Source organism: Staurois parvus, unplaced genomic scaffold, assembly GCF_062004578.1.
Source record: "Staurois parvus isolate SC_StPar_1 unplaced genomic scaffold, SC_StPar_1.0 ptg001702l, whole genome shotgun sequence".
Classification (NCBI taxonomy): Eukaryota; Metazoa; Chordata; class Amphibia; order Anura; family Ranidae; genus Staurois; species Staurois parvus.
Window position 1 is genome coordinate 56,066 of NW_028319498.1, and position 21,705 is coordinate 77,770.

At 46.9% G+C, this 21,705-nt stretch overlaps 1 protein-coding gene across 1 annotated transcript in view; it reads right to left on the reverse strand.

Moving 5' to 3' along the window:
• Nucleotides 1–979: 979 nt before the first annotated feature.
• The window catches only part of LOC149434698 (uncharacterized), a 226,566-nt gene continuing 205,840 nt past the window's right edge, over nucleotides 980–21,705 (reverse strand). The window contains exons 88-91 of the mRNA XM_089663502.1: nucleotides 9,556–9,675; nucleotides 9,287–9,447; nucleotides 4,977–5,112; nucleotides 980–1,348 (exon numbers count right to left, since the gene is read on the reverse strand). Coding sequence (XP_089519628.1) covers nucleotides 1,238–1,348; nucleotides 4,977–5,112; nucleotides 9,287–9,447; nucleotides 9,556–9,675 — 528 coding nt within the window. The 3' untranslated portion in view covers nucleotides 980–1,237. The remainder of the gene's footprint in view (nucleotides 1,349–4,976; nucleotides 5,113–9,286; nucleotides 9,448–9,555; nucleotides 9,676–21,705) is intronic.

Genomic DNA, 21,705 nt, shown 5'->3' on the forward strand with positions numbered 1-21,705 from the left:
TTCAGCATTTTTTTCAGCAGCCCCTGAACTCTCCCTAATGTTTTCCTATGTGTCCATGTACACATCGTCGTTTACAGTCATTTACAGGCATTTGAGTTTCCATTCGTTTTTTTGTACGCACCAAACTTCCGTGCAATCGATTTTATCGGCGTTTCAAACGCAAAACGCTTGTAAACGTGGCAAATCGCATTTTTAAGCGTTTGCATCTGAATTTTTTTTTTAACTCTTCCAGTTCCTGATGCTGTCCAGAGCCTTTTTTCATCATGAAAATGCATGCAAAGAGTTTTCAATGTACTCGGATGGACAAAACATCACAGGATGTTCCTAGGAAGCTTGTCACACATTGTAAAGACCAATTCACACCTCAGACCTCTCCCGCCCTTGGAAACAAAAGATATGTTAATGACAAATTCACACCTCAGACCTCTCCCACCCTTGGAAACAAAAGATATGTTAATGACCATTCACACCTCAGACCTCTCCCACCCTTGCAAACAAAAGATATGCTAATGACCAATTCACACCTCAGACCTCTCCCACCCTTGGAAACAAAAGATATGTTAATGACCATTCACACCTCAAATTCCTCATGAAGATCCCTTGCCAGGTGGCCTTGATGACTCCCTCCACCAGACACCTTTCCCACCCTTGGAAACAAAAGAAATGTTAATGAGCCACTCACAACTAAGCTAATCTCAACACATACTGCTGTCTCTGCTTCTACTCTCTGTATTTCTCTGAAACAGTCTGAAATAGTTAATAATTTACCACATTTCAGTACATTCTGGGCATTTGGGAGGTTCTCCTGAGCTTATCTCTAAAAAATGCTTCTAAGTGCAAACGCACATAAACACGTTATGCAAACGCGGCTAAACAGATGTTTTTTAACCTACAGTTTCCAGCAGTCAGTTTCCATCGTTCAGAAGTGTCCCATGTACATGGGGCCTAAGAGTTCAAAAAGATATTTTTATTGTTGAAATTGTTATTTGAAAGGTTTTATTGTATTTTATTAGTTGTATTTACTTTTCATATGCACAAACTGGTTACAATAGAATTGCTTACACCTTGAGGTAATATATTATATACAAAGTCTGAAAAGGAGCAGATCAGAATACATCTCACACAATACAGTCAATAGAATCTCATTAAGAAAGTCCCCCTTTAAAAGCTCAGAATCTCTTCGTAGACACTTTATACATCCTTTTCTGTCCCTAGGGAGCGAGGAACGTATTTTCTTTTACACGGACGCTTCTTTTATTTGCTCAGAGTATTCGTAGAAACCACTTATCTCTTCTGTTCGGCGTATGACTAATTCCAGAGTGCACTGGTACAAGAACATGTAATGATCCTAAAACAGGAAAAGTTATATAATGAACCTTTGCACACAAGACATATTTGCAGCCTATTACAAGTCCTCTCCAGAGAAGGCTGAACCCCAGACAGACAACTAGCCCAGGGGAAGGCAACCTTAACCACTTCCCTCCCTGCCCATGTACATGAACGGCCGGACGGGAGCAGTGCAGCAGCGGGTTGCCGTTCATAAACGGCGCCCGCATTTTCAGCCTGTGCGCTCTCCCTGGGAGCACGCGGCAAAGCATTGCGGTCCCCGCTGTGTCCTCCGGATTGGCCAATCAGTGATCATATGAGTAGTAGTAAGCAAGATGTCACTTCTGACATCATTGCTTACTACGTGTGAAATCTGTGAATGATCACAGACATCACATGGTACAAGGCCATTCACAATAGCCTTGTACCATGTGACAAGCTGTGACCAATCACAGCTCTCACAGCATTTCTCAATGGCTGCAGGAATGCAGTCAGAGAATTATTATTATACAGGATTTATATAGCGCCAACCAGGGGGGACTGACCATTTGGAAACTGCCCGAGGGCCTGGGGTCAGTAGGGGGCCCCATGAGATGCCCCTGGTACCTTTTTCATAGGCTTTTTTGAGTTTGGGCAAGGACACAGGAGCCCATGATCCCCTATTGCCCGGGGGCCCCATGAGTTGTCAGTCCGCCCCTGGCGCCAACAGTTTGCTCAGCGCTTTACAATATAATGGGAGACAATACAGCAACAATACAGTTCAATACAAGAGGGTTAGGAGGGCCCTGATCCTTGGAGCTTACAATCTAAGAGAAGGAGAATCGATTGCTTTTACAGCCTTTATGGGTGTAAAAGCAATCAGTGTAAAAAAATAAAAAAATCTTCATCAACCCCCACAAGTAGTACAGTGTCACTGTGGTGACACTGTACTGCTAGGGTGACAGTATGTTAAAAAAAAAAAAACAGAAAAAAACATAAATAATAATATACCAAAATAAAATAAAAATGTAAATTTTTTTTTTTTAAATTATCATTTTTGGTTATAAACTAATTTGGGTTATTTTATTTTTTTACTAAAAAGATAGCTGAATACATTTTGTCCAAGATTTATGAAGAAAGATTATTTATATGCAAAAATTGTATATGGACTTTTTCATTTATATAGCAAAAAATATAAAAATCCCAGTGGTGAATAAATACCACCAAGAAAAAGTTTTATCTGTCTCAAAAAATGCTAAACAAATTCATATGGGTACAGTGTTGTATGACCGCGCAATTGTCATTAAAAGTGTGACAGCGCCAAAATGTATTCAGCTTTTTTTTTTAGTAAAAAAAAAATAACCCAAATTAGTTTACAACCAAAAATTTTTCTAAATTTTTTTTAACATTTTTATTTTAGTTTTTTATATTTTTATTTGTTTTTTTTTACATGCTGTCACCTTAGCAGTACAGTGTCACCATAGTGACACTACTACTTGTGGGGGGTGATGAAGATTTTTTTTTTTTTTAATTTACACTGCTTTTACATCCATAAAGGCTGTAAGCGCAATCATTTCTCCTTCTCTCTGGCTGCATTCTTGCAGCCATTGAGAAATACTGTGAGAGCTGTGATTTGTCACAGCTTGTCACATGGTACAAGGCAGTTGTGAATGGCCCTGTACCATGTGACCTCTGTGATCATTCCCCGATTTTACACATAGTAAGCAATGATGTCAGAAGTGACATCTTGCTTACTACTGTTCATGTGATCACTGATTGGCCAATCAGTGATCACATGGTCAGGACCTCACGCAGAGGGCACCAGACACGGCGGGCACCAATCGCAGTGCTGCACGCTCCAGGGGATCTCGCACAGGTGGGGAGCAGGGAGGATGTTTATAAATGGCCACCCGCTTCTGCACTGCTCTGATCTGGCCGTTTATATACATGGACCGGACGGGAAGTGGTTAACCCCTTGTTTGCTGTACTGCGCAAGGTTGCAAGGCACTTGCAGGGTGGCCTCATTCACTTGAAATATATTGAATATGGACAAAATTGTAGCATTTCAAATATGTGGTAATATACTTGGGAAGAATATTTTTTAAATATATTTCAAATATATTTTTCTTCCATGTGGGTTAGTCCATTTGGATAGCCATTGGCCCACTTCATATATTAAAATCTACATTTGTATGCTCTAGAATTTGCCTTTTCCAGGGGGCAGCAGACTTTTTTTCAAGGCTATAAAGCAGGGTTCTCCAAACTGCCTAAGCAAAGTGCCAGTTCTTCAGACTTTAGGGGCGGGGGGGGGGGGGGGGGTGTGAGATTGTGGCCAGTGGGATTAGAAAATGCCTCAGACTTGGTGGTCTGCGGGGGGGTAAAATAATTACACAATGCTTGTGAGCAGTAGGAGGTATTCATATGAGTGGTGTTAGTGTAAGGGATAGCTACACATTATTGGTGACAGTGGAAAGAATAGTTCTCCATCGTTGGTGTCAGTAGACGGAATAGTATCCCATCACTGGTGTCAGTGGGAGGGATAGTGCCCCATCTGTGGTATTAGTAAGGGGAATCGTGCCCCATCTATGGTTTCACAGGGAGGAATATTGTCCCATCGTTGGTGACAGTGGAAGGAATAGTTCCCCATCGTTGGGGTCAATGGAAGGAATAGTGCCCCATCATTGGGGTCAGAGGAAGGAATAGTGCCCCATCATTGGTATTAGTGGGAGGAATAGTGCCCCATCATTGTTGTCAGTGGGAGGAATAGTGCCCCATCATTGGGGTCAGAGGAAGGAATAGTGCCCCATTGTTAGTGTCAGTGGAAGGAATAGTGCCCATCATTTGTTTCAGTGGGGGGAAAAGTGTCCCATCGTTGGTATCAGTAGGTGGAATAGTGCCCCATCCTTGGTATCAGTGGGAGGAATAGTGCCCCATCATTGGTATCAGTGGGAGGAATAGTGCCCCATCATTGGTGTCAGTGGGAGGAATAGTGCCCCATCATTGGTATCAGTGGGAGGAATAGTGCCCCATCATTGGTATCAGTGGGAGGAATAGTGCCCCATCATTGGTATCAGTGGGAGGAATAGTGCCCCATCCTTGGTATCAGTGGGAGGAATAGTGCCCCATCATTGGTATCAGTGAGAGGAATAGTGCCTCATCATTGGTATCAGTGGGAGGAATAGTGCCTCATCATTGGTATCAGTGGGAGGAATAATGCCCCATCATGGGCGTCAGTGGGAGGAATAGTGTCCCATCATTGGTGTCAGTGGGAGGAATAGTGCCCCATCATTGGTATCAGTGGGAGGAATAGTGCCCCATCATTGGTATCAGTGGGGGGAGTAGTTCCCCATCATTGGTATCAGTGGGGGGAGTAGTTCCCCATCATTTGTATCAATGGGAGGAATAGTGCCCCATCATTGGTATCAGTGGGGGGGACAGTGCTCCATCATCGGTGTCATTGGGATGAAAACTGTAGTGCTCCATTGTTGGTGTCAGTAGGAGGAATAATGCCTTGTATCAGGGGGAGAAACAGTGCCCTAAGGGCCGGATAAATACAAGCAAAGGGCCACATCTGATCATGGAGATTGCTGCTATGAAGGAGAACAGGAGGCAAATGTAGACAAATCACATACTCCTAAAAATCTAAAGTGATCTTAAAACTATCACCGTACCGCCGTGTGCACCAATAATGGTCGTTGCTGATTCAGACAATGAGCGATTCCATACACATCCACAGCATTCTCCTCTTCCAGCTGGGTTATAATCCAATCCAGAGCGATGAAGATTCCCGACCTGCAGGCTCCAGAGCTGATAAAACGCAATATGTACATTGTGAAAAAATACATGCAAAAGTATAAATAGAAAATAAATAGTAAAAAAGTAAAGGGATGGAAGAAGAGACACACGCGGCATGGGGATCTGGTGGGATCTGGTGGGTTCCGAGAGAGGCTGCGAGTTTCATGTCGGTGTATGCACAGCTCGACTCCTGTTCCCGGGGATGTATGGAGCTGTGAAGGTGAGCGTCTTTCTCTCTCTCACCATGGGGGATGGTGGCTGGTGTATGGAGGGCAGTTGTAGTGGAAGGCTCTCTCGGGTGGGGGGCAGGGGTGCTGTTGGTCAATGTCAGGCTCTCTATGATTTTTGTGTTGCCTAGGGCAGCACAAAACCTAAATACACCACTGCCCTAGGCAACACAAAAATTGTCTCCCCCCCCACGGAGAGACCCTGACACTGACCAACACCTCCCTCCCCCATGAAGAGAGCCTGACAATGACCAACAACACCCCAGCCCTCCCCAACCCCACGCAAGAAAGCCTTCCTCTACCACCACCCCCCATACACTGGCCACCCCCCGCCGCGGCGAGAGGGAGAACTTCACTCACCTTCACAGCTTCGGACATCCCCGGGAACAAGAGTCGGGCTCTGCATACACTGTCAAGCAGCCCACAGCCTCTCTTGGATCCCACCTGGTCCCTGTGCTGCCCATCCCTTCTTCCGGGGGCGGTGCTGCCCCCTGAAAAATTCCACCCTATTCAAATGCTTTGTTTGCCTTGTGATAAATACGCCCCTCTACCTAGGTGGATGAGAACTCAGCAATCACAAGTCCTCTGATCTCACAGCCGCTGTGAGCAGAGAGCGATGACTGTCAGTTACCGTTCGCTGCTATGCTGCCCCCCATGTGCTCACTGGAGCACTGGGCTGTGTGGAGGGGGAGGGAGCGGCCGGCTCAGGTTCAGGCTCTCAGAGGCCGAGCCAACTGCTGATTCAGACTCTGGGGTGGATCCTGACCAGGGGCGGACTGACAACTCACGGGGCCCTGGGCAATAGGGGATCATGGGGCCCCTGTGTCCTCACCCACACTCAAACCACACCCAAAAAACCCTATGAAAAAGCCTATAAATGTACCAGGGGCATCTCCCCCTACTAACCCCGGACCCTTTGGCAGTGCCCGAGGGCCCAAATGGTCAGTCTGTCCCTGATCCTGACTTTTGAATTTGGGATCTTTTCCTGGACCGGCTGAGTGATGTCAGGCGACAGCAGCTTCAGCCCACTGTCAACTGAAAATGGGTCACAGGAGTGCAGAACGAACTGCACGCCCGTGATCCACAGGAGAAGTACAGCCAAAAGAGCTTTGGCTGTACTTCTCCTTTAAATGACAAAAGTTGCAAGCATGTCGCATTTCTTTTGGGTCTCAGCAGTGTAAAATGAGCCTTAAAGGTGAACTCCCAGAATGTGGAAAAAAAACAACCCTTGCAGTAGGGCTTCCCCACCTTTTCACTGCCAATTTTTGCATTTTTCTGCACCCATGTTTAAAAAGATATTTTAGGACTGAACCCCCAAAACATGACGTATTTTCTGAAAGCAGACACCATGGAAAATAAAATGGAAAAGGTTACAATGTTATTTGATGCATGATATTAGTGCAGCGGGTTACCAAGCGTAAAGTTTCATCTGCGGGCCCCTCACCCTGGGTACAGGTAAGGGAGACCAACGAACATCGGTTTACTGATCTCCCCTAGCTGTAAAGAACCCAGAAGCAAGGTGTATAAAGTCACTTCCAGTTTCTAGTTTCACTTTCCCTGCAGCTTCAATGGAAGGCAGCTGAGACATCAGGTGTTTAAAAGACCAAAAGACCCCTGATGTCCCCTCAATATATATATTTTTTTTAAATATATTTCATATATATTTTTCTTCTATGTGGGCAGTCCAGAGCTCCTGCTGCCATTTTCCTGCACCCCGGTTCCTATGTTTTTGAGCATAGTTGAGTTACTTAGCCATGTTTCCACATTGGAGGTATGACTTTTTGGCTGCCATTCTTCCATGAAGACCACTTCTGGCCAAACTTCTCCGAACAGTAGTTGGGTGTACCTGGGTCCTGCTGGTTTCTCCCAGTTCTGTGCTGATGGCACTGTTGGACATCTTCCATTGTTGAAGGGAAGCATGATGTGTCTTTCATCTGCTACATTAAGATTCCTTGGCTGACCACTGCACCTACGGTCCTCAACATTGCCCCTTTCTTTGTGCTTCTTCAAAAGAGCTTGATGAATTGAATTCATGCTGGTTTGAAGCCAAAGGGTAGTCACACCAACCATTAATTTGGTTTTGATTTTTCTTCTGTTCACTCATTTTACATTTTGTAAATTGATTAAAAAAAAAAAAAAACTATTAAAATATATATATTTTGAAATCATTCTTATTTTCCAGCATGTTTTCACACCTGCCTATAACTTTTGCACAGTACTGTATATCATTAAAATTAACTTTAGCGCATTTTTTTGCTGAAAATTTTAAGTTTGATAAACTATTGCACAAATATCATGTTATATAAACAACTGGAACTACCAACATTTTGTTCTCCAGGATGTCTGCTTTTAGAACATGTATGTTTGGAGGTTTTTAACTAATCTTCAGGCCTAAAATGATTTTTTTTTATGTGTGCAAAAAAACTCACAAAAATGGCCCTGGCAGCGAAGAGTTTAAAAAAAAAACCTGTACTGAAAAAAGGACTGTGCAGCCATCGCTGGGCTGAATGTAAAATGGAACGTGCTTTAAAGAGTTTTGTTGGCTGGCATGGGTTTAACCCAGGGGTCTGCAACCTTTAAGACATAAAGAGCCACTTGGACCCGTTTCCGAGAGGGAAAAAAAGACTGGGAGCCGCAAAACCATTGCAACATTTAAAACAAATCCGACACTGCATATATTGCAAAAAACGCTCTGGTCATGAAGGGGGTTTAAGGGCCCAGTAAGCAAAGGGTTAATCAGGGCCACAGTGTATAGTCATAATCACAATCATAGCCTTAGGTCAGTGGTGGGCAACCTTTTTTTTCGACTGAGCCAAATCTCGCCAAAACCACGATTGAAATTTATTTTGAGAGAAACATTTTTAAAACTGAAAATACATCCCCCATATAGTAATTCATCCCCCATATAGTAATTCATCCCCCATAGTAATTCATCCCCCATAGTAATTCATCCCCCATATAGTAATTCATCCCCCATAGTAATTCATCCCCCCTATAGTAATTCATCCCCCCTATAGTAATTCATCCCCCATATAGTAATTCATCCCCCGTAGTAATTCATACCCCATAGTAATTCATCCCCCCTATAGTAATTCATCCCCCCTATAGTAATTCATCCCCCATATAGTAATTCATCCCCCCTATAGTAATTCATCCCCCATAGTAATTCATCCCCCATAGTAATTCATCCCCCATAGTAATTCATCCCATATAGTAATTCATCCCTCATATAGTAATTCATCTCCCCTGTAGTAATTCATCCCCCCTGTAGTAATTCATCCCCCCTGTAGTAATTCATCCCCCGTAGTAATTCATCCCCCCTATAGTAATTCATCCCCCCTATAGTAATTCATCCCCCCTATAGTAATTCATCCCCCATAGTAATTCATTCCCCATATTGTGTGAAATCACTTACCTTTGCTCCGCGCGTTCCTCTCGCTGGGTTCCCGCGCCGTTCTGGTCTTCAGGGCGGACTGTGAGAGGAGAGGAGTTCGTCACGCTGCCCCGCCTACATCCGGGCTGCCCCGCCTACATCCTGACAGCCAATGTTTGCCAGCGGGCGCCCGGCACACAGAAGATCTACATTAAAAGAGCCGCGGCTTGCCGACCCTATTGCCTGTCACCTGGTGGGCAGTGTGCTCCGGAGCCGCAGGAAAGGTGAAAAAGAGCCGCATGCGGCTCCGGAGCCGCGGGTTGCCGACACCCGGTTTAACCACTTGGCAGCTTTCTATACCCTTCAATGGATCCATTGAGATATTCTCTAGCAATTCACATCTCTTCTTATAGCAAGGCCATAAAAAGTGTCATTTTCTTGGCCATTATTTGGCTTTGTAGAAGAATCGTACTAGCATGAAGCTGGAGAAATGCCTTTGCTACGGAAGAAACCAGCATGTGATTCACCTTCCCATGGATACCAGATACAGCCATTGTGGTTGACCCTTTGTATCAAGAATACCTACCTGCAGTGCACCAAGGTGGGGTAATTAGGAGAATTCTTTCTTCTGTACTGCTGAACTGAGCTGACAAACTTCATGAGGACATCTCGGTCAATGAAGTCCCAACTGGTAGTCCACAAAGTGTATTGGAATTGTCGCACCTGACGACTTTCATTGCTCTTAAGCTAAGTTAGAAAAGTGAATTTTATTAGATACATTATACGGTGTGTACAAATTAAAAGAGAACGCCGTATGATATCTGCATCCTGCAATGTTCTACTGAATCTACTTACATTTGTCACCAGTAGGTTTCGGACAGTCCCGTTACGATGAATGTCTTCTGATACAAAAGTCACCATGATGTCACCAAATACCTTAGCTTCTCTGGAGGGCCAATATTGTTCACTGCATACCTAAAAAGGACAATTAATATTCCTTATCCCGCAGCTCCATATTTGGTGGGATTGTGACCAAATACAACCATTCTGGTGACAGGTTTTTATAACAGGGTCTATGGTGAGTCCTTGGCCCCTTCACCAGAGATTTCTCTACTCTCTATATTACCGGGCTCACTGGCAATGCAAAAGAAAAGTCTATTGCGCTTTTTTCTCTCTGCGGCCCATCAATTGATACCCCTCTTCTGGAAAACGACCACCCCCCCACCTCTTCCACTGTGGATTTCTGTGCTCAATGATATCATGAGTATGGAGGAAATGCTGGTGTTTGCCAATGATACCTGCGATAAATATAAGTTACTGTGGTCGGTCTGGCTCCATTTCTCCTCCTCTTCGACTTTTCATGAGATGTGCTCCCCTGTCGGGCCCTGACAAAATTGTGCTTGCTCCCCCGATTCAATTTTTCCAGGGGGTCCGCCGGTGTGGCCCTGCGGCTCATACCAGGTGCGGCTGGTGGGGTCACCCTGATGGGATCCTAGAAGAGGACAGCTTTTTGCCATCCTCGTCTCCCGATTCCCTCTCTTCTCATCTTTCTATATCTCTCCAACTGACCTCCTTTTTACTCTTCTTCTATTTTCTCCCCCCCCCTTTTTTTTTGTTCTTGTTTTGTTTTGTTTTTGTTTGGATTCATATTCTTGTTCCCTACATCTCATCGGGGATGCCCTCCTCGACACTATATTTATTCATATCTCCGTAATACATGCTATTATGTTATTGATCCTTCCATTTTTCTTTTTTTTTTTTTGTATGAAACCATTTTCACCTATTCATATGGATCATCATCACATTTGTGTTATGGTCTTTCTTATGTATGTCTATTTGCACTTCTCATGTCTTGTATTGTTAAACTGTTTAAAATGTAATAAAAACAAATTTGCCTTTAATATTCCTTATCCCACTTATTTACAGTATAATGACAGACAGATACATGCACACCGACCACGTTATGAGGTACACCTGTTCAATTGCTTAGGAACACAAATTACTAATCAGCCAATCACATGTCATCAACTCAATGCATTTAGGTATCTAGACATGGTGAAAACGACACGCTGAAGTTCAAACTGAGCATCAGAATGGGGAAGAAAGGGGATTTAAGTGACATAGCATGGTTGTTGGTGCCAGACGGGCTCGTCTGAGTATATAAAAAATTGCTGATCTACTGGGCGCAAAATAATCTAGCACCATTCCTGTTTGTAGTGCACCAAAGAAAGTCAAAGATGTCCATTTTGTCTGTGTTGTGGTGCTTTGGCAGCCATATGGAATTAGAGCATTTGGTAATTTGTACATTTGGTAAGGTTGCAAGTAATCAAAATGTATGGTAAAATGCCATCTTCCAGTTTGTCATGTGGAGAATATCCCTGTCTTCATGCAATAAGTGGGTGGTAGCTAGAGATGAGCGAAGAAATGAAAAATTCGATTCGACTGATTCGGCGAATTCGTGGACAATATTCGATTCGAGTCGAATAAATTCGCTGTGAATTTAACTTAAAAAAGGGTGTTTCTAGGCTTCAGAGAGACTTAATATTAGTGCAGAACACTGTACCTTTAATTTAAATGCCCTTGGAGTCTGCTGGGGAAGAGAAATAATACTGTCTGTCAGTATGACATGCAGATGAGTGCCGTCGATCTTAGAATCACTGCACACTTCACTCCTTTGGCCAGTCACGGGGCCAAAACCAGTGTTTGGAGCCACAGTGTGGCGGTGGAGGCAGCAGCAATGGGAGGCCATACAGCAACCTATGACAAAATGGAAACCAGCAGGAGCGTGAGGAGACCTGAAAGTGGCACATGGCAGAGTGGGAGCAATGGGAGGCGGTACAGGGACCCAGGTCACACTGTGGGCCCAGCAGCAGCGTGACCAGGCGGTACGGGGGCCCATGGCCGATATGGGGCTTGGTGGCACCTATGGAAGGCCTGTAATCTGCCAGCAACCTATGACAAAATGGACAACCGCAGGAGTGTGAGGAGATTTCAAAGTGGCACATGGCAGAGTGGAAGCAATGGGAGGCCGTACAGGGACCCAGGTCACACTGTGGGACCAGCATCAGCGTGAACAGGCGGTACGGGGGCCCATGGCCGATTTGACCTCATTCATCCCATAGTCCTGCCGACTCACGAATAGCGTGGCCTCCTCAAAGGGCCTGAGCAAGCGCAGGTGTCACACATGAGCTGACAATGGCTGACATCTAAGTTACACAGGGAGTACCTTTATCCGCTTTTAACATCAGGAAATCTGTGATGGCCTTTAGCTGTTCGTAAAGGCGGTCTAACATATGTAGGGTTGAATTACACCTTGTTGCAACGTCACAGCATGAGGAGTCGGTACGGGGGCCCATGGCAGATTACATGTCTGGCAGCAGCAATGGGAGGCCCGTAATCTGCCAGCACCCTATGTCAAAAAATTTAACACACCAGCAGTGTGAAGAGACCTGAAAGTGGCACATGGCAGCAGAGTGTGGCGATGGAGACAGCAGCAATGGGAGGCCGTACAGGGACCCATGAGAGACTCTGGACTTGGCAGCAGCATGAGGAGGCGGTATATAGGGGCCCATGGCAGATTAGGGGCCTGGCAGCAGCTATGTGAGGCCCGTAATCTGCCTGCACCCTATGTCAAAAAATTTAACACACCAGCAGTGTGAAGAGACCTGAAAGTGGCACATGGCAGCAGAGTGTGGCGATGGAGACAGCAGCAATGGGAGGCCGTACAGGGACCCATGACAGACTCTAGACTTGGCAGCAGCATGAGGAGGCGGTATATAGGGGCCCATGGCAGATTAGGGGCCTGGCAGCAGCTATGTGAGGCCCGTAATCTGCCTGCACCCTATGTCAAAAAATTAAACACACCAGCAGTGTGAAGAGACCTGAAAGTGGCACATGGCAGAGTGTGGCGATGGAGACAGCAGCAATGGGAGGCCGTACAGGGACCCATGACAGACTCTAGACTTGGCAGCAGCATGAGGAGGCGGTATATAGGGGCCCATGGCAGATTAGGGGCCTGGCAGCAGCTATGTGAGGCCCGTAATCTGCCTGCACCCTATGTCAAAAAATTTAACACACCAGCAGTGTGAAGAGACCTGAAAGTGGCACATGGCAGCAGAGTGTGGCGATGGAGACAGCAGCAATGGGAGGCCGTACAGGGACCCATGAGAGACTCTAGACTTGGCAGCAGCATGAGGAGGCGGTTTATAGGGGCCCATGGCAGATTAGGGGCCTGGCAGCAGCTATGTGAGGCCCGTAATCTGCCTGCACCCTATGTCAAAAAATTCAACACACCAGCAGTGTGAGGAGACCTGAAAGTGGCACATGGCATGAGACACTGTGGACCTGGCAGCAGCATGAGGAGGCGGTATATAGGGGCCCATGGCAGATTAGGGGCCTGGCAGCAGCTATGGGAGGCCCATAATCTGCCAGCACCCTATGTCAAAAAATTCTACACACCAGCAGTGTGTGAGGAGACCTGAAAGTGGCACATGGCAGAGTGTGGCGATGGAGACAGCAGCAATGGGAGGCCGTACAGGGACCCATGAGAGACTCTGGACCTGGCAGCAGCATGAGGAAGCGGTATATAGGGGCCTATGGCAGATTAGGGGCCTGGCAGCAGCTATAGGAGGCCCATAATCTGCCAGCACCCTATGTCAAAAAATTCAACACACCAGCAGTGTGTGAGGAGACCTCAAAGTGGCACATGTTTGAGGCATGATTCATGGCGGATTTAGTCAGTTGTGTCAGGAACTGGTGGTTTGAAATCCAGACTAATCCACGCCTGATTCATTTTCACAAACGTGAGTCTCTCCACACTTTGGGTGGACAGTCGTGTCCTCCGCGGAGTTACAATACCTCCTGCCGCACTAAACACGCGCTCCGATGCCACGCTACTGGCCGGGCATGACAGCCTTTCAAGGGCAAATTCAGCTAGTTGGGGCCAAAGGTCAAGTTTCGTTGCCCAGTAGTCAAGGGGATTGTCTACCTCGGTTGGCAGGGTGCTGTCCAAGTAGGCCCAAGCCTGTTGTTTGAGCTCCTGCTCCAGGTCCACCTGATGCTGCTGCTGCTGCTGCGGCTGGTTAGTAGTTTCCTCACTGCGCTGGTGAAGAAAGCTACTCATCATCGACTGCAGACTGAGGCAGCCGCTGCTGGTGGAGCTGCCACTGCTCCTACCACCCCACCCCTCCCCTGCTGCCATGCCAGCGGAACGCGAGCGCACAGGGCCCACAGTGTCTGAGGATGGACGTTGGCGCACAAAGGCAGAGACCAACTGACTACATAGGTGGTTTTTATAGTACGTAATTTTGGCCTCCCTCTCAGCAGGTGTGAAAAAGGCCACCATTTTGGACCGGTAGCGAGGGTCCAACAAGGTGGACAGCCAAAAGTCATCCCTCTGTCTGATGGTTATTATTCGGCTGTCGCTACGCAAGCAACCGAGCATGCTATGGGCCATTTGTGCCAAGGAATGCGAGGGACTCCCTGCCTCCATCTCCACAGCATACTGCCACGGTGCGTCTGGGTCCTCTGTCTCCTCCTCCTCCTCCTCTACCAGATGCTCCTGCTCCTCCACTCCTGTCCGCTGAGTGGAAAAACCACCCATTTCACTCAATAATTCCTGAGCACAAATGTCCTCCTCTACCTCCTCCTCTTCTTCCTGTCCTGCCCCCACAGGGGTCATGTGGCGTTGAGATCTGTGCGCCACGTCTACCGCACCCTGACCAGCCATTGTTAACAGCATTTGTTCCAGGACGTGCAACAGAGGAATGACGTCGTTCATCCCATAGTCCTGCCGACTCACGAATAGCGTGGCCTCCTCAAAGGGCCTGAGCAAGCGGCAGGTGTCACGCATGAGCTGCCAATGGCTGACATCTAAGTTACACAGGGGAGTACCTTTATCCGCTTGTAACATCAGGAAATCGGTGATGGCCTTTCGCTGCTCGTAAAGGCGGTCTAACATGTGTAGGGTTGAATTCCACCTTGTTGCAACGTCGCAGATCAGGCGATGCTGTGGAATTCCGTTCTGCCGCTGCAGCTCAATGAGGGTGTTCTTTGCGGTGTAGGAATGGCTGAAATGCATGCACAGTTTACGTGACATTTTAAGGATGTCTTGCAGTGGGATGGTGGATTTTAGGAACCGCTTGACAACCAGATTGAACACGTGAGCCATGCATGGCGCATGGCACAACCTTCCTTGACGCAGAGCAGACACCATGTTCTTTCCGTTGTCAGTCAACATGGTTCCGATTTTTAGTTTGCGCGGAGACAGCCATCTGTCGATTTCTCTGTTCATTACACTCAGCAGTTCCTCCCCTGTGTGACTACGTTCGCCAAGGCATACCAGGTGCAGCACAGCGTGACACCGTTGCGCCCTGCACATGTGATATGCCGGTCGGGTAATGGGACTTGGCACGGGGGTGGCGGCTGAGGACACGGCGGAAAAAGAGGTGGTAGAGGCGGACATGCTTGCTGGACCAAGGACGTGCAAACGTGGAGGCAAAAGCGTCGTGACCTGTCCAAGTTGCTGGTGCGGCTGTGCCGGCACCACGTTCACCCAGTGGGCCGTAAATGACATGTACTGTCCCTGACCGTAGTTACAGCTCCACACGTCGGCGCTGCCGTGCACTTTGGCAGAGACCGACATGCTCAAAGACTGGCCCACCATCTCTTCTACATGTGAATGCAGGGCTGGCACTGCCTTTTGGGCAAAGAAATGACGGCTTGGCACTCTCCACCGCGGCGCGGCACAAGCCATCATTTCTCGGAAAGGTGCTGAGTCCACCAGTTGGAAAGGGAGGGACTGCAGCACCAGCAACTTGGACAGGAGGACGTTCAGCTTTTGCACCGTCGGGTGCGTGCTCGCAAACTGTTGTCTCTTGGATACGGATTCCAAGAAAGACTGTTGACGGAATCCGAGAAGAGGAGTAGCAGGAGAAGGAGCATCTGAACGAGCGGAAGATGCCAACGAGCGACAACTCCCCTCAGCAGAGGTGTTGGAGCCTTGACTGGCTGATAGAGGGCGATTGACGACGTCGGGTGACGGAGCAAGTAACGGAGCGGGTGATGGAGCGGGGGCTGGGGCAGGCAGAACCGCCGTATGTTTATCACGGTTTTCCCAGGCCACCGAATGGTGACGCTGCATATGCTGACGCAACGCTGTAGTCCCAACATGGGCCCCCTGGCCACGCTTGCATTTCTGGCCACATAGTCGACATACGGCTACGTTTACTTCCTCGGGCGGCTTGAGGAAAAATTGCCACACCACCGAGTAGGAAACTTTGCCCCCGCTACTCTTCACTGGCTGACTGCTACTTCCTCCGTGCGCACCGGCACCACTACTGGCCGTGGTGGTAGGCTGCAGTGGAGCTGGTGCTCTACTCCGTGGACGTTTGGCTCCACTGACACTGATGCGACCCTGCTGCTGTCTCCTGGGCAACCCACCGACTGTTTTGCTCGCTGCCAAGCTGCCACCCTCTTCTCCTGATGATGCGGAAGAAATTGCCTGATGACGACGAGGCTGCCAAGTGCGATCAACCTCCTCATCATCAAGTAGGGTCTCCGCCTCACTACTAGCCCCCTCGGCTGCGTCTGGGTCAGGAGACAGACCTATCTCTAGACCGGCTACCGAGCCACTCTCCTCGCCAGTACTTGTTCGCTTGGCTGCTGAAAAGGCCGATGTCTCCCCCCGTTGCTGACCGCCCTCTGTTAGCTCTTCCTCACTGTACAGTGGGGCTGAGCCCACAGCATGCGATACTTCGCTTGGTGAGGGAACAGCAAAGGACAGGGGCAGGTAGAGGACACGTGATTTCAGTGGGCTTGGTCCCGGGCCATGCCAACTAACGGTTGTGTCTGACGTACCCACCGACCGTTGGCTGTAGGTGTCAGAGGTGACCTGGGAAGAGGAAGACGACCGAGCCAACCAATCAATGACGGCAGGGTTGTCGGTGGAGACACGACCGCTGGATGACACCGGGAGCACTGGCCTCTGGCTGCGAATACTGCTGCCTCGACCCCTTCCTCTGCTGCCACGTCTGCTCGCTCCTAAAACATTGCCTCCTCTGCCACTCCTCTGCATGTTGTCTGACATACTATTTAATTCAACGATTAGGTGTCCCTGAGTAACAATTCTCTGGCACTCAGTAACAATTCTGTCTGTCCCTGAGTATGAATTCTGTGGCCCTGAGTAACAATTCTGTGTCTGTGCGAGTAACAATTCTGTGTCTGTGCAAGTAACAATTTTGTGTCTGTGCGAGTAACAATTCTCTGGCACTCAGTAACAATTCTGTCTGTCCCTGAGTAACAATTCTCTGGCACTCAGTAACAATTCTGTCTGTCCCTGAGTAACAATTCTCTGGCACTCAGTAACAATTCTGTCTGTCCCTGAGTATGAATTCTGTGGCCCTGAGTAACAATTCTGTGTCTGTGCGAGTAACAATTCTGTGTCTGTGCAAGTAACAATTTTGTGTCTGTGCGAGTAACAATTCTCTGGCACTCAGTAACAATTCTGTCTGTCCCTGAGTAACAATTCTCTGGCACTCAGTAACAATTCTGTCTGTCCCTGAGTATGAATTCTGTGGCCCTGAGTATCAATTCTGTGTCTGTGCGAGTAACAATTCTGTGTCTGTGCAAGTAACAATTTTGTGTCTGTGCGAGTAACAATTCTCTGGCACTCAGTAACAATTCTGTCTGTCCCTGAGTAACAATTCTCTGGCACTCAGTAACAATTCTGTCTGTCCCTGAGTAACAATTCTCTGGCACTCAGTAACAATTCTGTCTGTCCCTGAGTAACAATTCTCTGGCACTCAGTAACAATTCTGTGTCTGTGCGAGTAACAATTCTGTGTCTGTGCAAGTAACAATTTTGTGTCTGTGCGAGTAACAATTCTCTGGCACTCAGTAACAATTCTGTCTGTCCCTGAGTAACAATTCTCTGGCACTCAGTAACAATTCTGTCTGTCCCTGAGTAACAATTCTCTGGCACTCAGTAACAATTCTGTCTGTCCCTGAGTAACAATTCTCTGGCACTCAGTAACAATTCTGTGTCTGTGCGAGTAACAATTCTGTGTCTGTGCAAGTAACAATTTTGTGTCTGTGCGAGTAACAATTCTCTGGCACTCAGTAACAATTCTGTCTGTCCCTGAGTAACAATTCTCTGGCACTCAGTAACAATTCTGTCTGTCCCTGAGTAACAATTCTCTGGCACTCAGTAACAATTCTGTCTGTCCCTGAGTATGAATTCTGTGGCCCTGAGTAACAATTCTGTGTCTGTGCGAGTAACAATTCTGTGTCTGTGCAAGTAACAATTTTGTGTCTGTGCGAGTAACAATTCTCTGGCACTCAGTAACAATTCTGTCTGTCCCTGAGTAACAATTCTCTGGCACTCAGTAACAATTCTGTCTGTCCCTGAGTAACAATTCTCTGGCACTCAGTAACAATTCTGTCTGTCCCTGAGTATGAATTCTGTGGCCCTGAGTAACAATTCTGTGTCTGTGCGAGTAACAATTCTGTGTCTGTGCAAGTAACAATTTTGTGTCTGTGCGAGTAACAATTCTCTGGCACTCAGTAACAATTCTGTCTGTCCCTGAGTAACAATTCTCTGGCACTCAGTAACAATTCTGTCTGTCCCTAAGTAACAATTCTCTGGCACTCAGTAACAATTCTGTCTGTCCCTGAGTATGAATTCTGTGGCCCTGAGTAACAATTCTGTGTCTGTGCGAGTAACAATTCTGTGTCTGTGCAAGTAACAATTTTGTGTCTGTGCGAGTAACAATTCTCTGGCACTCAGTAACAATTCTGTCTGTCCCTGAGTAACAATTCTCTGGCACTCAGTAACAATTCTGTCTGTCCCTGAGTAACAATTCTCTGGCACTCAGTAACAATTCTGTCTGTCCCTGAGTATGAATTCTGTGGCCCTGAGTAACAATTCTGTGTCTGTGCGAGTAACAATTCTGTGTCTGTGCAAGTAACAATTTTGTGTCTGTGCGAGTAACAATTCTCTGGCACTCAGTAACAATTCTGTCTGTCCCTGAGTAACAATTCTCTGGCACTCAGTAACAATTCTGTCTGTCCCTGAGTAACAATTCTCTGGCACTCAGTAACAATTCTGTCTGTCCCTAAGTAACAATTCTCTGGCACTCAGTAACAATTCTGTCTGTCCCTGAGTATGAATTCTGTGGCCCTGAGTAACAATTCTGTGTCTGTGCGAGTAACAATTCTGTGTCTGTGCAAGTAACAATTTTGTGTCTGTGCGAGTAACAATTCTCTGGCACTCAGTAACAATTCTGTCTGTCCCTGAGTAACAATTCTCTGGCACTCAGTAACAATTCTGTCTGTCCCTGAGTAACAATTCTCTGGCACTCAGTAACAATTCTGTCTGTCCCTGAGTATGAATTCTGTAGCCCTGAGTAACAATTCTGTGTCTGTGCGAGTAACAATTCTGTGTCTGTGCAAGTAACAATTTTGTGTCTGTGCGAGTAACAATTCTCTGGCACTCAGTAACAATTCTGTCTGTCCCTGAGTAACAATTCTCTGGCACTCAGTAACAATTCTGTCTGTCCCTGAGTAACAATTCTCTGGCACTCAGTAACAATTCTGTCTGTCCCTGAGTAACAATTCTCTGGCACTCAGTAACAATTCTGTGTCTGTGCGAGTAACAATTCTGTGTCTGTGCAAGTAACAATTTTGTGTCTGTGCGAGTAACAATTCTCTGGCACTCAGTAACAATTCTGTCTGTCCCTGAGTAACAATTCTCTGGCACTCAGTAACAATTCTGTCTGTCCCTGAGTAACAATTCTCTGGCACTCAGTAACAATTCTGTCTGTCCCTGAGTATGAATTCTGTGGCCCTGAGTAACAATTCTGTGTCTGTGCGAGTAACAATTCTGTGTCTGTGCAAGTAACAATTTTGTGTCTGTGCGAGTAACAATTCTCTGGCACTCAGTAACAATTCTGTCTGTCCCTGAGTAACAATTCTCTGGCACTCAGTAACAATTCTGTCTGTCCCTGAGTAACAATTCTCTGGCACTCAGTAACAATTCTGTCTGTCCCTGAGTATGAATTCTGTGGCCCTGAGTAACAATTCTGTGTCTGTGCGAGTAACAATTCTGTGTCTGTGCAAGTAACAATTTTGTGTCTGTGCGAGTAACAATTCTCTGGCACTCAGTAACAATTCTGTCTGTCCCTGAGTAACAATTCTCTGGCACTCAGTAACAATTCTGTCTGTCCCTGAGTAACAATTCTCTGGCACTCAGTAACAATTCTGTCTGTCCCTGAGTAACAATTCTCTGGCACTCAGTAACAATTCTGTCTGTCCCTGAGTAACAATTCTCTGGCACTCAGTAACAATTCTGTCTGTCCCTGAGTAACAATTCTGTCTGTCCCTGAGAATGAATTCTGTGGCCCTGAGTAAGAATTCTCTGGCACTCAGTAACAATTCTGTCTGTCCCTGAGTAACAATTCTCTGGCACTCAGTAACAATTCTGTCTGTCCCTGAGTAAAAATTCTGTGGCCCTAATAACGTTTCTGTGGCCCTAAGTAACAATTCTCTGGCACTGAGTGAAAATTCTGTCTGTCCCTGAGTATGAATTCTGTGGCCCTAACTAGCGTTTCTTTGTCCCTAAATAACGATTCTGTGGCCCTCATTAACAAGTCTGTGTCCCTGAGTAATGGTTCTCTGTCCCTAAGTAACTTCTCTCTGTCCCCAATTCTCGTTTCTGTGGCCCTAACTCTGTCCCTGTCCCTAGTACAGAGCGGTCTGCCTCTGTTCAATGACTGCAGGCAAATGAAGATTTCCAAAATGGCCGCTATATATACCTCGACTATTACACAGTGCTGGCTGGCTGCTGATTGGCTGATGCGATCACATGTCGTTGAGGCATGCATTATGGGGCAGCGCGCCTTGTCTGCGCGCCTTCCCCGACATCCCCGCTCCGTCGCCGCACATGTCAGCCGCCATTTTCGGAAAAATTTTGATTCGCGCGTCCGAATTAGGCTGTTTTTCGGATTCGGCACGAATCGAAATTTTTCCGATATTCGACTCGAATTCCACTTCGGATACTTCGATTCGCTCATCTCTAGTGGTAGCACTCGATGCCTCTGGGGGAGCCAACCTTAGCTTCTCAGGAGAGATGTTAGGGTGATGGGTAGAGAAAATAGACATTTATTGGTAATACCAAAAATGAGTTTTGTGGCTAGTACACCACTTCAACAGTTTATGTGTTGTTTCACAGAGGTTCAATGCCTCCTGGTTGCTTGGTGTTTGTGCTGAGGAGACACTGAACCTCTTTGAAGCACTCCATAAACTGGTGATGTAGTGTATTAGCCAAGAAAGATGTCTTTGGTCTTACCAGTGTAGCACTACCCCCTTAGAAATCCCTAGAGATTTGGGTCCCCCTATAGTTCTGCACAGCCAGGCAAAACGTATTACCTTCACAGACTTGCATTCAGACTCAATAAATAGTCTGTAAACTTGTTTTGTTACAGGGTGTTGAACTTGGATAGGGTAAGGGGTGTACGGGATGCCCAATGGAGCTGCAACTGAGGACAAACTCCTTAGCAACTACAGTAAGCACAAGTCTTTACAGAGTATAACTTCAACTTTGAGAGCTAGCCAGCATCTCCTGGTGTACCACCGTAGACCCCAGATGAATTCCCTCCTCATCTAGCTGTACTGGGTAAATCCCTGGACAAGGGTTCCAGTGCCTGCCACTGCAGAGTGAAATAGTCCCAGGTAAGAAAGCTAATCCAGTTTCCCACTAGATTGCCTCTTTCCCCTTACTGGTCCAGGAGGAGTAGGTCTACTCACTCAGTTCCTTGTCTGTGAGCTGATAGGTCAGTGGCTGCTCTCAGGCCTTCTGCTGGACCGCTCCTTCCATGCTGCACAGATGGTCCTCGATGTGGGGGTCAATGAAGTCCTGAACTTTCCTGTATTCCAGCACTCTGCCTATAGGTAGGTCCCTTCCCATTGGGTCCCCTCCCAAGCTCCTGCATCTCAGCTTCCTCACATCTTC